Raw genomic sequence first — 17,208 nt, forward strand, 5'->3', positions numbered from 1 at the left:
TATTTATACTATTGATCGACAAAAGTGTCGAACCCGTACCTAAATCAGTTACCATCAACCGAGTAACGCAATTTTCCTACATAATTAATAAAACAGCCATTGATAAAACCAATCGTTTTACACACTAACGTTATATGAACGAACGTGAAGACGTGCGTAGGCAGTTTATGAATCAGTTACAGTTACCGTTATTAACATTTAAATATTCATGTTAAAGGTAAAATGCCTGAAATAGAGCGGTGTCAGTCGCGTCAGTATCGAAGGGGTTGGAAGCTGTCACTTGCAGCGATCCGCTCGGGTGAGCCCGAGACCGCCGCCCCCGCTCCCTGCGTCGCCGTCTCAACCCTTCCATTCCTCTATCAGCCGCACTGATAACCAGCCGATACCTCCTTATCTACCCCGTCAGTGTTAACTTTTTATTACCGTGATCGTTTAATAATTACTTTATACGTGCGGGTGAAGCTTTCGCGCGTAGGTCAAAAGTGTAATAAGTTTTAAGTGGGCTCGACCGACAAAGGCTGCCTCTAATCTCGTGATTAATTAAACACGAATTTCGGTAGATACGTCAGTTATTTAAGTATAACTTGTGTTGTACCTATAAATTCAGCACAGTGCAGTTTACATCCAAGCGTATCAAGCATAGTCAAGCTCAAATTTTGTAAATCTGTATACATATTTAGCAAATTCAAAATGCTGAATGCAATGGTCCGTGTGTTTAGTATTCTCGTGTTGGTCTCTGCTCTTTGTACTGCATTTAATATTGAACGAGTGAATGGAATCGAATCGTTAGCAGCAAATGAGGAGGTAAGTTTTAGAAAATTATGAATTTTAGACGACCGAATGGCGTAGTGGTTAGTGACCCTGACTACTGAGCCGATGGTCCCGGGTTCGATTCCCGGCTGGGGCAGATATTTGTTTAAACACAGATATTTGTTCTCAGGTCTTGGATGTGCCCGTAAAATGGCAATAGGCCCGCCCCCTATTACATTGGGACTAACATAACACTCTGGCGAAAAGTGGGTGCAGCAATGCACCTCTGCCTACCCCGCAAGGGAGTACATTAGTACAAGGCGTGAGTGCGTGTGAGTGCGTGTGTGTGTGAATTTTATTCATATCAAAGTTCTTATTATAACTGCAGGAAGCGAATGAAGCGTCTTATTAGAAATCATTGAAAAAGGTCCGTTCAATAAAGTGAATTGAATTTCCCTACCAGTCTAAACCATTTTCTTCTTCATAAAGTGAAAAGTATGAAGTTCAATTACTACAAGATTACTAAAAATAATATTCGGCACCTTTCTAAATCACCTTTATTAGCAGACTTTTATGTTGTACAATTATTATGATAGTCACCATCTATAAATACCTAATTATGTTTTTCATTGCAGTATTTCGGCGACATCCACCCACTATTCGAGGCTTACGGGGACGCGGGGGCGGGCGCGGGGTACGGGGGGAGATCGGACTCAGGGGGGTATGCGGGACGAGGGGACTACTATCGCGCGTGGAAGAGAAACGCTGACCTCATCAACTCTCTACTCACTCTACCCAAGGGAATGAATGATGCCGGCCGCTAAATGTACCTACTATTACTGATTACCGTGATACTATGCCATAAAATATTGTAGGATTTATAAATATGTGAAGTCAAATAAAAAGCAACGTTTTGTCAAGACAATGTATTGTACCATTGGTTCATAATTAATAACTATTACTACTACCTTAAACTGAAGTACATATAACGCTAAGAATTAAAACTGCTGAACAGATAATTCGTATTTACATAATATTTTTTTTGCATTCCAAGTGAATCAATATAACTTATGTACATGTTGAAAAGCCGTTACGTATACGGTTTCTGCACTTTGGATGAATTTAAAGCCACGCAAATAGATTAAAGTTATGGCAGTCTCCGGCAATAAGTAGTGTGATGTATTCTTTATAAAAATTACACACCTGTTATACTCTATTGGGTTTATCCAAAAATATCATTGATACAAAAATAACTAGTAAATCTTTCAAAACGATTATGCAAGACTATAGTGTTTTACACATACATGTTTGAGGAAAACTTTACTAAATACATAATTGTGAGTTGCCCGCTAGTCTCATTTTGCAAGGTCTTACAAGGATTTACATTACAAGTTTTCAGTAAAGTGTAGGTATTCATTAGATCGATCACAGTGGAAATTTTAAGTTTTTAAGTTAGATTATACTAAAAATAACGACGGTACACTTCGGTTCACGAAAGTTTATCAAGTTTACCACTGTTCTGTAGTAATATTGCTCCTAATAATATTTACTCGGCATGTTTTTTTCAGCCGGCAGCAGATACATGCAACATGCTGTCAACACAAACATGTGCTGTGTTGGTATCACGTGCTGCTGTGCATTTTATTGAAGGTTTTTTACAACAATACAACTTTTCTTGTTTCTGTCATCATTGAAATCCTCACTCAACATAAAATAATTCTGTAACATCCTAATTTTGCAAAAAAAAACTTACTGACATTGTTTCGATTTCCAAAAGAAACCCTTCAATTCCGATTGCAGAAAAAAAGTAACTAACTTAAATTTTTCAAAAAAAAAGTTGAATTCTCAATGCACTTCTGCCTACCCCGCAACGGAGTACATTAGTACAAGGCGTGAGTTTTTGTTTTTTTTAATTCTCATTATCTATCGTGAACCGTTGCACACTGACCGTACTAGAACTTGAGCGAGAAGCCGGGCGCCACGTTGATGGAGCGCGGCTGGTGCACTCTGAAGCCGAGCGCCTCATCCGAGTCGGAGCGCGAGTTGAGCGCGTAGGCGGCGCCGCCGGCGGGCGGGCGCGGGCTGTGCGTGGCGCGCCGCCCGCCCTCCGACTTGGCCGGCCACGTGGGGAACATCGCCGGGTCGATCGCCACCGGTTGCTCCTGGTGACCAAATATTATAATTATAACTCACGAATTGCTAAGTAGTCAAAAAGAGGTAGGCAAGTAAAAGAAGTTTAGAGTCCATTCGAAGTAGGTAAATCAAAAATTCAATGGGCGTTGAATGGCAGAAACTTATGGCTAGCAGCGGACGATTATGAGGAAATGATGAAAGAAATATCAATCCATGAGCAAGAACAAGACTAATCTGACTGCCCAGGATCCTTTCACCACGATAACGAACCCTAGTAGATCTACAAAGAAAAATCACCAAAAAAGCCTAACACACAAACTAACCTTGAAATACGCATGATCGAGCGCCGCATCAGCAGTGATCCTGTTCGCCGGGTCGTACGTGAGAAAGCCATTGAGCAGCGCGAGCCCCGCCTCTGACAGCAGGTCGGCGCCCACGCGCTGCCGCAGCCCGCCCGCGCCGTGCTCTGCGAACGTCATCTTCTGGACTGCTGGGAGAGCGCTGTAGCCGCGCCATATGGATTCGGACGGCGTGCCTAGGTCCTGCGGAGAGATTGTGGTGGTGATAAGTGAAAACCAGCGCTATGGTCTATCATAAAAAATAAATAAATATAAATATGTGGGGACATCTCACACACGGCCATCCGACCCCAAGCTAGGCAGAACCTGTGTTATGGGTGTCGGACAGCTGATATATCTACACAAATACATAGATAGATAGATACTAAATATAAATATCAACACCCAAGACCTGAGTACAAATATCTGTCTTTAAACAAATATCTGCCCCAGCCGGGAATCGAACCCGGGACCTTCGGCATAGCAGTGAGGGCCACTAACCACTACGCCATTGGACCGTCATAGCACCAAGCTGAGCTCATTTTCCCTTACTTAAACCTCTTTATTATTTGTTTTATAATTTATTTTTGTGTTGTTTCCGTGTGTGTGTGAAATAAATGTACATATTTTCTTTCTTCCTTTTTTCAAATGGTTTAATGACGCAAGAGGTTAGTTGCTTGAAGAGATACGCTTCAAAGAGTTTTTGTGCAATCGGTACTCTGTTACCGCAGCAGTGCTCCGAATGTCGTAACCAAGCAAGAGTAGTACAGCTGGAAAAGGCACCATTAAAATATTTTGATTGAGTTAGGTACCTATTAGTATTGTTAGTAACTACAGCTGGCTGCTGTCGACAAACTGCTCTCTACGTCACTGAGGGGGTCATAGGATACAAAGAAGAAGGAATGCTCGTCTATTAAACCATCGATGATGTAAGAAAGAAGTAAAAAGCTATACTATAAATAAAATAAAATATACAAAAGATCATAACCAACCTTAAATATCCTATTCAACTGGTCGACCTCAGACTTGCCAGGGAACAGTGGGTTCATGGTGATAAACTCTGCGAATATGCAGCCCACACTCCACATGTCGATGTGCGTGGAATACTCCTTGCAGCAGAGCAGCAGTTCAGGCGCGCGGTACCAGAGGGTCACGACTATGGGTGTGTACTGACGGAGCGGTGAGCCGTATTCACGGGCTAGACCGAAGTCGCCCACCTGGGGGTAGAGATAGTGTTACAGTAACTGTAAGGAAACTATCAAATAAAGTTGCAGTAAGAAATATTGACATTATAGACATAAGTAGCAGGATACACTACAATACGTAAATTACGTAAGGACGCGTCGCTGACACACCTTTATATATTTTCACGTAAAAAAATGTATAATATCGTCGCGATTCTACGCAAACAGAAATTGTAATAGTCTTACCTTCAAAACTCCTTTGTGCGAGAGCAACAGATTACTCGTTTTAAGATCTCTGTGCAATATCCAGTTGTCATGTAAATGATGAACTGCTTTTAATAGCTGAGTCATCAAGCATTTCACTTCCCCTGAAACACAAAAGTATTTCTCTATAGCACGTTTCAAAGCCAACACCAGTTAATGCCAGTTTTACAACCAAAGCATCGAATCATAATCTACATACAACTTTACGGACTAGCAGGTTCTTTCTAGACACAGGAAATAGAAAAAAAATGGCATGAAGGTTGTCACTCTATGGTCTACTTAAAACATGCACAGTAAAAAACAGAAGAATGCCATACCTGGTAAGAAGACTTGTTTCTTCCCGCGCATTGTCTCCATAAGGCTCTTGAGGTCGTGTTCCACGTAGTCCATCACAATGAAGATTTTATCCATATTGGATCCCACGACGATCTCCCGTACTGTGACGATGTTGGGGTGTTGACCCTGCAACAAGCGACCCGCCTAGTTAGCAACCCTAGCCGCCTACGCCGGCGCCTACCCCAATTGTGACAAAATAACTCAAAATTTCACTAGCTACTTTTTTATTTTTCTATTTGTGCTATATGATAACTATTAACTATAAGCGAAGTCTTTATGAGTGAATCTCTCATTGCATTAATCACAGAAATCACTTAGTTGATGCAATTTCATTGTAAAATCATTCAAACGGTGGTTTAGTATAAAATAAATATTAAAAAAATTACAAATAACAATCGATTATAAAAAAATATATGTGCTAACTACTTTAAAATCATACAACATATTATAATACTGACTTATAATATAGATAAGTTTTTTTTGTAAAGGGTTTGTAAAGCTTAAATATCGTGGTAATATGCAGAGATGGTTAAAATATTATATAAAAAATCTTATTTTTTATTTATTTATACAGTATTGCCCCTCCAGCAATCTTCATTTTGCAAGGAATTACAGTTGTAATCTACAGCACAAACCAACTATTTCAAGCATTAAATTACAGTACATTTATAAATAATACTTACGGCTGACAGCGATCTGCCCATACAAACGTAACAATAATAATTATAAGAGACATTTCTGCGATATGTAGTCTTAATTTCCTATACTCAAAACAAAAACACATTTTGCAGCGAAATAAACATGGCTTGCATGTTGTAACATTTTTCATTTTTGGTTTGAACGTACAACACAGTACAACATAATTAATAATTATACACTAAGCTGAAGGTAAGTAATTTTTTTTTTTGCTTTAGTACTATAATTTGATTAAAAAATGTTTCATTAGTCAGAGGCTAGGTCGATGATGATGATGTCGATTCTGTATGCACAAAATTTTATTTTAGCGATGTCAAATTATAAATTTTGTCAATGGAAAATTGAGTTGAGATTTACAGAAAACATTATAGAGTCGAATTTTATACAAAATTATTTAAGGTTTGACAGCACTAAAATTAGAAAGTGTTCCTTCAGAATCGACATCAACTAGGAAGGCACACAACAGTAGATTTAGCCAAAAATAGATTGCATAGAAACATATTTTTTTACTCCTGATAGATTTTTTGTTGATGATTTACTCGAGTTGACAAATAAAGAAACACAGATATAGCAGAAATATTCTCATAATGTTGGTAAGTATTACGTCTATATGGGCATATCGCGGCCCGGAACACTACCACCATGGTGCAACACCACCAGCATAAAAAACATAAATTTCCTTTACAATTCGATATCGCATCAAACACTTTTAATAGGAAGCACAATTATTTACATACAGATAGTTTTTTTTCATTGCGGGTAATGCTTTAATTTAATTAAGGGCTGATTTTTCAATAGTTAGATAAAAGTTGTCTTGGGAATAATTTTGATGCTGTCGCGCCATATTTTTTGTATAAGACGGTGACAGCAACAATTTAATTCCCCAGGTAACATTTATCTGACTATTGAAAAATCTGCCCTTAGAAAGCAGGCACACCAAAGGCTTCAATTGTAATTTTGATAGTATACATAAAAAGTGATTAAAATAGCTCAAGCACCAATAAAAAATAGATGATAATTTTCAGTCATTTTGTCACATTGAAGCATATATTTGCGGCTGAATTTAATTCATGAAAATAGCGTTAAAAGTACAAATTCTCAACAGGATGTTGGTAAAAATCTGAGAAGTAGGTAATAACTTTCATATACAATTTTATAAATTTGAATAGAACATTAAAATAATGAAACCTATACCTACATATCATTAACATTACACTACAACTTATCTCTACTGCCTGAATAATAGTGAATAGATTGGCACATTTCATGAGTACCTAAATTAAAAAATATTTTATAAAATTATGGTAACTTGCTTATATTTGAGATGGTGATATAAATACAAAGAGGTAACCTACACCTTATTTGCAATACGACTTAGCGTAAAATGCATCATACATTATAAATTATTAGTTTATAAAAGCTTTAATAAAAGCTTAATCTAAATTAGGACTACATTGCACCTTACGGTAGTTAAAATATTTATTTGAGTATATGAGATTGTGTACAAAACACGTGCAACGGGTTTACAGAAAATACCCCTTTGTGTAATACTTATAAGTATATCTAGATATTCTAGATGGTGGAATGTTATCGGACAAGTTTACGAAGGCATCAGATAACCGAAATAATGCACACCAGTATTCCTGTAGCAACCCTGATAATTATGTGCGAATCGGCATTTATAGTCCCAACTCGAAAAGCGCGTAAAAATGACTCCTGCCTCACCATTATATTTGGAACAGATGTTTTTATTTTGTTTGAGTATTTATTCATGCAACAGGCAGGGTGGAAAGGACAGAAAAGGTAGCAAGCGTGGAAACCATAACTGTAATTTCCTGGTGCTAAAACGTTTATGGTAGGTACCTGACCTTGCTGCCCCCATATAATTGTTTTCTACCCTGAGTAATATTATAACGCCAATAGAATATTTTCTGATAGCACATTTTTCTATTTTTAAGCTATCAGAAACTCTCATTACCTATTGAGTTTTTTAAGCGGTCAGAAAATGTAGTATGTACCTATTAGTAGCATTTAGTACGTACCTATTTTACAATGTCCGAAAATCTTCGCGTATTTGAAAATATCGGTGCTTCTTCGCGATATTTTAATACAACAAAGCCTATTTATAAAATAATAAAATATTTTTTCTGCCCCTTTGTATTAGCTAGATTTCTGTTATTTATAAATGACAAATAGTACAAGGAGTCGTGGTGGTGTAACGGATAAGACTCTCGACTTTTATTCGTTAGGTCGTGGGCAAGAATCTGCTCTTACTGTGAGGGCAAACATCGCAAAGAAACCTGCACATTTTGATGTGAACCCTCATTACATCGTATCAAAAACGGCGATACGGCTCGCGACCTCCCGTGAGTGCTAATGTACAGGAAAAAGCGGGTGACTCTCGCTTGCGAGTCACCTCTGACTATCCCTTCAGGGATTACAGTTAGCAATATTTTTAAGCTAATCGGAAAGTACACCCGCCATCGCCATCCTGACGCACACGTTAATAGGCGTTTATTCCATTAGCTGGCACCGTTTACGTCCATACACATACATAAAAGACCAGGCTGAAGGTTTGTTAATGAGCGATGAAGTCTACTTTGTGTGAAGTTGACGCACCGAGTCAGCATCTCCACACTACGCTGCCAAAGTCACATACACGATGTTGGGTGTCGGAACCCCGAAGCTCAAATGGAACAGGAATTGGTTTCTAGAACACACATAGTAGCCATAAACAAATTAAATCAGTTTTTCTTAATCTTCGCAAACGTCTATGGGGGTTTCATTTCTACTAGGGAAACATCAGGATATCGAATGAACTGGTAAAACTAGTGAAACTAGGTGAGACATCACTGACAACGGAGCCCTAATAGCGAGCGTACCCACTGAATTGCCTGAATACTCGGTACACAAAAACTTTTTTTTTGCTGATGAAGTGTCACCTACCGGTCGGTAGACACAGATAGAAAACAAAATAACGATTAATTAGCAACTTTAGTTTAAACCGTTTTTTATAGCTCTTGCATATAAAAACATTCATTATACCGAAGTCATTTTGGACAATAACAGAAATCAAGCTACAACGAGGGTAGTGTCATTGGAAGTCCACGACTTCTAACTTTTATTGAGCAAGCGTAACTAATTAATTAACTATAAAGTATGCCTTCCATGGTCTGTTTTTAACATTTGTTAGATATTTTTTCCAGCTTTCCACCCTCCTAATTATTTTCCTAGACAGATATAAATGTTGAATACGCTTGTAATTGGCATATCATATCAGACTTTATTTATATTAGTAAGACTTAATTCAGTGTATCTTACTGTGTGTGTAACTGTAATAACACTGTATTCTGTTAGTTTATCTATAATAATAAATAACGTCAGAGAGCATAAACAAAGTCTAAACTGTCTTAAAATCATTTAGGTATATCTAAATGCTGCCATTTAAATTTATATTTACAGTAGTTACTCTTGCTCGCTAAAAGTTAGAAGTGGCGGATTTCCGCGACACGTGGTTTACCATATTATTGGGTAGGAAGTTGGTTGGCCAGGCCGGCGCGTTGTGATTGGCTCGCGGCCTCGCGCCGGTCGGTTACACTTCGTTCTGAGACCGAAGATGACGGATGAACAGTTGAATAGCTCTGGAATATAGAAGGAACATCATATCTACTTTGATGATAATTGCTTATCCTATTAGCAGTTATCATCAAAGTCTATGGAATGCTATGTATACAGCGTGGTTAACCGTTTATTTAAGTATTTGGTCACTGTTATATGTGGCACTTGTCTCATTCATCTCGTACAGCGACGAGCGGTCACGAAATGACGGTGTTACTTTTTTGGTCCACTGTAAAATGTCACAAGTTACTACTGTTTGACCTCTATCCACATCTGGGGGCACGGCAGTGCTCCAGCCAAGTCTCGAGCAAATGGAGCACGGCCGTATTCTCCGTACCATCTTCTCTCGATTTATTTTTACCAAAAATTGGTTGATGTATTAATTCTTAAATTTATTAAATTTGGAGGAAGAACCGTTGCTTGGGCGAGACATTTTCTAGGCTAAAAGTTCATAGGTCAGTTGATTATTGATGAATCGTTTTAGTCTCGCAATCATCTGAAGTGCCAAATAAACGGGACAAAAACAAGGGAAAGGCATTAAATTTTACTGGTGCTCTGTTAGATGTGTACTAGAATTAAAACAGGATGGAAGAAGTTATTTGATAGAGACTGGGGGCAGTGATATATTATAGCAGAAAATTTCAAGAGTGTAAACCCTACAATACAATTTTAGGCCGTGAATGGAAAAATGGCAAAATATTGGAACAGAAAATCAATTATATGCTGAAAGCATGTTCGGAATGCCAAAAAATGGGCCTTGTTTCCAACAACACTTATATCTTGTTTGGTATCAAAATCGGCCAACTCCATTCTAGCTTATGGCTTATTTTTCATTAATCAGATAAATATTATCTGAGGAATAATTGTTGCTTTCACTGTCTAATATTTAGATGTATAATAAGGTAGAATGTAGTTGGCCGATTCTGTTTTGGTACAACTCAATTTAAGAAACTGTAACTATTTTAATTAATACCTAATCGGCTAACCACGCCTTAACTAATTTAATCGTCCAATCATCTACGATCTCAAAACTGCGTAAACACCAAATAGGAGCGAGACAGCAAAGCGCTGCGACGATCATTATCAGCTATTGGTTTAGGTTTTCCTTACACGCCGCTCATCTGTCTCGCATGCCTGATGGTAACGCAGTATTATAACAATCATTAAATTATACTTAAAATTTATGAATGCTTTTAACTATAACTATGTTATAAAAAAGTATATCATAATGTTTATGGGCAGCAGACTTATTGTAATTTTAGTCACAGTCAAAAGCATTTCATAAGAGGTCTAATTCTAAGAAACTCTTAACTACATGCATAAAATACAAACCAAACCTTTCATCTATGTTAAAGTCAAAACATAATAACATTATGTGTGTTCCACGGCAATGCCACATAAATAGGAAGTGCCTTGCTGAAGACAGCTATTTTGGATGAAAGGAGACTTATTTTTATGTTAAAAGCAATAAAAACTGCATTAAAAGACCCAAGAAATAAAAATCCACTTCTAACTTTAAAAAAATATACAAATTAAACAAAAAAATGAGTCTCATTTCAGATCAAAGCCACATCTTCAGAATACAGGTATGTCCCCTTTAGTAGCATCGCCATGGGACACCCTGTAAATAAAGTAAAGTGGGTGAGTTTTTTGGAATACCCTGTCTTCATTGGAGGAGAACTGTGCCCCAGCAGTGGGGACGTGATGGGTTGTGATGAGTGGGTTTTAAGTTTATACCAAAAGCAATTAAAGAATAACCTCCTTATTTATAGAAAAGTTTCTTCTCTCCCAAAGAACAATTTGTATTTTGACAGAGAGAAACAAAACAGTTAAATAGCTAAAACGTTGTATAACATTCCTATGAATAAGGGGGTTACAGTGTAACAAAATCAAATTAGTCTTTACAAAAAAGTTGAAGCATATTTTTAGGTCTGTTTTAACTCGATATAGAACAGGTTTGGTAGTATTACTTTTATACACTTGTTTGGAATGAATAAATGAAGTTTCTTAGTATTTTTGGATGTAAATTTACCTTGTGTTCATATTATGCATCTCTTTATATCCAGAAACTTCACTTACGAATGTACAACACCTTAAAATTAAATAACAGTATATTACCTCAGTTTTGACGACATGAATCTTCAATCTTTGAAGTCTTCGGCGGTAGTTAAATATGATATTGATATCACCATCTCAAATTGCGTTAATTTATAACGTAGGTTTTATTATTTTAATGAACTATTCGAAGTTAATTTATTTGAATATGTAACTCATTTTCGTACATGAAATATCAATGATAAAGCATTGAAGATTTCCCCCTGGAATAAATTCCTTATAAGATACTTAGGCCCGCCCGTGTATCGAAGTTGTTAACCCTTGCAATTGGGTCACACCTCTAGCACTACCCTCTTGCAGGTAAGAGGTGCCGGGCCTGTAGGAATAAAATACATGGCATTAATTAATTGAATTACACACAAGAGCCATCGATTGCCTCACGGCTACCGGCTCTCAGAGCTGCAAACATTTACAGACAAAAGACTGACAAAGTACCTCGAAAACAGCTAGCAGTGATACATTATGATGGCTCAAGTGGCTTAGTCTATAAATTAAACAAATGCTGATCCTACCTTCAATAGTGTATTGATCTCTCGCAAGGATGTGATTGGGAATCCTTCTTTTTCCTTCTCCATTTTGAGGCGTTTCAAAGCGACTATCTCTTCAGTTGTTTTATCGCGCGCTCTGTAAACAACTCCGTAAGTGCCTTCCTCTATTCTGTTTAGACACTGAAATTCCTCAACAGAACGACAGCCCTGTAAGAAATATATTATTAGTATTGTTTTAAAACTAAAAGGATGGTGGTTACCTTTAATAAACAGTAACGGCGCATCATATGAAATAGTACAAACCTGTAGGGCAGGGTAATATGGAGGTAGTGCGTTAATTTGTTCCTCTCTCCTCTTGGCTTCCTCGTCATCCTCCTCCTTGGTGGTCTCATCGTCGGCGGTGGGCTTGCCGTTCTCTCCGGGGGGCGGGGGCGAGAACGAGTGGGATCTACTGCGCGACCTCGACTTAGATCTAGAAAGTGATCTGGATCTGAAACAAAAATCATCATATTTGACCTGTACCTGAAGATGCTGTTAACACTTAACTATACGAATATGGACAACTAAATCAATTTGCAGTATAAAGCATGAACCAAATAATAATCATACCTTCTAGATCCATTGGTTGAGGGTGAGTCATGGGCAGATTTTTTCTCAGGGGAGTTCGACCGTGGCCTGTCATTGACGCCTTCATTGTCGTTTTCCTCATTCTCTGATTTGTCTGCCTCGTCTTTTTCATCTTCAGACTTGGATTCTGCTTCGGAATCCGTGTCCGTGCTAGAGCTTTCATCTTCCGTGTCATCGCTCTTTGAATGCTCACCTGAAAAACAAAGCAATGTTTAACTAATTTTGTGTTTGGCAAAAAGTTTTTTTTTTCGTATATACATATAAGGCAATTATACTGCTGACAATGTTATATTGCATAAGTATGTTAAATACTTTACCTTCTTCTGGCTCCGAGTTATTTGAATCATCACTTTTCATTTCTACGTCACTAGCATCAGACACGGTTACTACGGCTTCTTCGAATCTTGGAGATTTTTCAGTCTTATTTTTTTTATTAGAGGCTTCCTCCGGCTCCGGAGTCACAGAGCGCTTCAGTCCGCGGCGGCGCCTCTCCTCGCGTCTCGCTTGAAGCTCTGTTCTAGATTCATGTTTACGCTTTTCCATTTCTCGATCTAAAATTTGAATGAAATACATTAGTATCTTTCTTATTATGTGTTACCTGTGTATATATTTTAATTATAAAATAATTACAAATTATGTGACATGGCAGTATATGAATTAAGTACCTATCTGTAATGAACTACTTACTAGCTTCCAGAATTTTCTTTCGACGTTCCTGCTGGTGCTTATCTAATGTTGGAAGTCTTTCCGACTTACTCTCTTTTTCCGAATAATCATGTGTTTTCCTAGAATCTCTAGTTGTACTTTGAAGTTCTTTAGTAATTCTTTTGCTAAGTAACCTTGACCGCAAATCTTCCAATTCTTTGTCACCAGATGTCCTGTCTCGATTTTCTTTTTCACTATGCACTGGTTGACTGCCTTCTTCTGCCAGCAACCTCAATCTTGATTCTATGCGATCATCTTTCCTTGGTTTTCGTTCTGGCTCTCCATATCTAGGTTGAGCTTCTCGCGCTAAATATGCTTCTCTCTCTCTCTGCCCTTCCTTTTCTCTGTATACATCTCTTTGTCTAGGGACTTCCCTGTATGAAGCTCCATCTCTATATAATTCTCTTTCCCTGTAATGATCTCTCTCTCGGTACACTTCTTTTTCTTTATAAATACCTTCTCTTTCCCTATTAATTTCTTTATCTTTATAAGCCTCCTTTTCACGAACATTCTTTTCTCTGTATACTTCTTTCTCTCTAGCTTCTTTCTCCCTGTACAATTCTTTATCCCGTTTATCCCGATAGATGTCTTTATCTCTCCCTTCCTTTTCACGATACATTTCTTTGTCCCTGGCCTCCTTTTCTCTGAAATATTGTTTTTCTCGGTAATATTCTTTAGCCAGTTCCTCACGATCAAGAGGTTTCCCCATATCTCTTTTAGATTTTTCTGGTTTATCCCGGTCCCTGTAAAAACACATGTAAACTATCTTACTTATTATTTTATAAATAAATAAATTTTATACAAATTCTTTAAAATTACAAAAACATTAATGTTACTTCTTCATATTTTCAGCCTGGTTTCATTTATTGCTGGACATAGGACCTCTGAGAGAGGTCTTTGGGTATGTTTGCTAGGGTTAGGTTTTCAATGGTTATCATGCAAGTACAAAATTTACTGCAAAAAGTGGAAAACATGGATCAACCAGCAAACAAATAGTTAGAACTCTGACTGAAGCAAGAAAGGCCTTGGATTGGCCACCGTATTGGATGTTGGTTTAATAGCTCTCAGGTCTTATGTGCCAGAATGATGGTAATAGGATCACCACCCATTGGAGCAAAAAAGCACTGGTAAAAAGTGTGTGATAACTCCCTAATTAGCCTGCAGAGGAATTATCAGATCAAATACCTACTTATAATTAACATTATAATTTATGCAAAAACCAACCTTTATTTTATTTCTGTAAAAATTACAATTAGTGGATAAGGGTATCAATACACAAATTGGTACAGTGTTAATAAACAATGTCACATTACCTGAAAAGATGTTTCTTGTCTTTGCGAGAAGTTTCCCGTATTCTGTCTTTGTTAGATTTTTTGTGAGCTCTTCTATCCCTGTGTGAGGGGCGAATAATGGCCTGAGGGGGCTTTATCACCAGCGAATCTGCGTTGTCTCGATCTTCATCAGACAAACTAAATGAAAAGTAATCATGATTTATAAAATTCACGAGATAAATGATTTTAACAGTGATTGAGCAAGGATAAAATAAGAATACATACGTAAACATTTTAGCTCTTTGGAGTGAAAACATGAACCAAAAAAACCTCCAAAGCGCATGTCATGAAAGCAACATTATAACATTATCGACTACGATTCGAATGTTGTTCAACACACATAACCTCAATACTCTTCAGTTTTAAAAAAAATAATATTTTAAATAATTTTCTGCTATTACACTGCATAATATTATACTTGAATCAATTATCATGAATCCATGATAATTCACGCATATAATAAGGAAAAAACAAGGATAAATAAAGCTATGAAACAATGTCATCTTCCGTTTTCGAAAAATTATGTCGCAATCCTTGTGGTTACGAAGAATATTTATCAATGTTCTGGAATTGAATAACCAATAAAAGCATCTGTTTCGTGAGAAAAATAAAATATAACTAAATGAATACCTGAAATCCAACTCATCTTGCATAGGACTACGAGCCAATTCACCATCCTCACTTTGATCGTCTTCGTAATTGCTCATTTTCACACGTTTCTTATTACACTACTTCAATACAAATCACTAAAACACTAGCAAATGCAGGTAGCTCAAATAAAATAAAATAAATTTATTGGTATGGCGTAGAATTAAACATAAAATTAGTTTGAAAAACGGTGTAATAAAACATTGGCATCCGCCATATTAGATTTCTTTCCCACGAAAAACGAGGAACGATTTGAATGAATGAATGAAATGAAAGGCGGTCACAGAACAAATATCTGTGGTCAGCAGTCGACAATGTTATGCTACCACCACAAATCTTCCATTAACTATATTTTACCAAAGTGCTTGATTTTTCCAAATAGGCAAATTCGGCAATAAGTTTGGTGAATACACTGATCACACATGGCAGGTCTGGCGCAGTACCGGCGCAGTTCAATGTCACTGTACGAAGATAGTTACCATAGTTTAGGAGTCAGGAATCTTACCTTAGACCGCGTCCACTATGCCAGCGGGTGGTGCGGGTGGTGAGCGTGGATTTCATACAAAAACTGTGGTACATCTGTACATCTGTAGGCTTTAAGGCATCGACAACCTAGCGGACGCGGCTTACGGACGCGGCTGGTATCTATAGGAATATTGTATATAAAGTCCTGAAAACTGTACAGACCATATTTAATCGATGTATTATATTTATTAAAGGACAAATCCGTTAATAATCCATTGCGAAACGGTATTTTATTTTTTAAATGTATGTAAATGTAAGTAAATAACTGATAAGTAATGATAAAAAGTCTTTGCAAAATCGCACTCTTTGTCCTGACTTTATAGTTGGACTGTAGGTAAGGAAGGTACACTACGCTGTTCAAACTATCGGATGTAAGTCGCGGACGTAACCTTGGGCTGTCAGCTTTCAGACGCCCGAGAGCGATCTGGCACGAACTCTCCCAAAAGATTGTGTGTGAAAGTGTGCACACTTATCTGTCGCGGCTGACAGCCGCATCCGTAAGCCGCGTCCGCTAGTGTGTCGGCACCATTACACTTCACCAATGGCTCAAATATTAGCCGATTATTATAAATCGGTAGCACCTTCATGAGCTCGCATGGGCTGATAACTCTCAAAACCACCATAGCGGATTATTAAAACCAGTAAAAAAGTAGTGCTGTTAGTATGAAGTATTCTCTAGCGCCATCTATAGTAGTTTTTTAGAAGCTATTGTCTATGTTTGAAAATTTCTCATTCGCAAGCAGTGACATCTAGTATCGAATAGCTGAACTAGTTTATAGAGATTGCGGAAGTGATCTGTAGGTAAAGCAGTACAAGGTACATAAGGGTCTGTCTTACCATTATTAGTACTTCCGTTTACTTACTATTTCTGTTTCCATATTTCCGGATACGTTTGACCATTTGACACTGCTTTATCATTAGGTAATTTCCGGTTCCGGAATATAAACGGAACCAGTATCCGGAAAATAAACGGAAGCGGAAATACTACTAAATAATTTTAAATTGTACGTTCGCGCCAAGAACTTTGTTGGTTCGCGATAAATACCTAACTATAAAATTTCGTGAAAACGGAAGTGGATCCTAACTAATTGTTTAAGATCGTATTTAATCGATGTGTTTTATTTATTAAAGGAAAAATCCGTTAAAATTCCATAATCAATCGGTATTTTATTTTTAAAATGTATGTAAATGTAAAAGTAAGTAAATCATCATCATCAGCTGATGATCATAAAAAGTCTTAGCAAAATCGCACTCTTTGAGGTAAGGCTTTATAGTTTGACTGTATGTAAAAAATAACCTTGTTTCGCATTCTCAGGAGAATGTGAAAAGAGAAGAAGAAACATGTTATAAAAGCAAAATAGAAACGCAAACGTTATTATTATTTTGATATTATCACACAATCCACCGATCACAGAGTCTCAGAGTATGACACTGACAGAAGGATGATGGT

The 17,208-nt window shown here is 37.4% G+C and overlaps 2 protein-coding genes across 2 annotated transcripts; one reads left to right on the top strand and one right to left on the bottom strand.

Moving 5' to 3' along the window:
* The first annotated feature begins 588 nt into the window (after positions 1-588).
* LOC105382025 lies at positions 589-1,769 on the top strand. Its single transcript, XM_011551842.3, has 2 exons — positions 589-804; positions 1,386-1,769. The coding sequence occupies exons 1-2, from the start codon at positions 691-693 to the stop codon at positions 1,572-1,574; spliced, it is 303 nt and encodes a 100-aa protein (XP_011550144.3). The 5' UTR covers positions 589-690; the 3' UTR covers positions 1,575-1,769.
* On the bottom strand, positions 1,662-15,488 carry LOC105382001 (cyclin-dependent kinase 11B). Its single transcript, XM_038117739.2, has 12 exons — positions 15,216-15,488; positions 14,568-14,723; positions 13,237-13,997; positions 12,867-13,100; positions 12,532-12,742; positions 12,226-12,412; positions 11,947-12,129; positions 4,987-5,131; positions 4,652-4,773; positions 4,214-4,438; positions 3,207-3,425; positions 1,662-2,912 (listed from the first exon to the last, which is right to left on the bottom strand). The coding sequence occupies exons 1-12, from the start codon at positions 15,290-15,292 to the stop codon at positions 2,703-2,705; spliced, it is 2,730 nt and encodes a 909-aa protein (XP_037973667.2). The 5' UTR covers positions 15,293-15,488; the 3' UTR covers positions 1,662-2,702.
* Between the last annotated feature and the right edge of the window lie 1,720 nt (positions 15,489-17,208).

Source organism: Plutella xylostella, chromosome 10 (genome assembly GCF_932276165.1).
Source record: "Plutella xylostella chromosome 10, ilPluXylo3.1, whole genome shotgun sequence".
NCBI classification, from domain to species: Eukaryota; Metazoa; Arthropoda; class Insecta; order Lepidoptera; family Plutellidae; genus Plutella; species Plutella xylostella.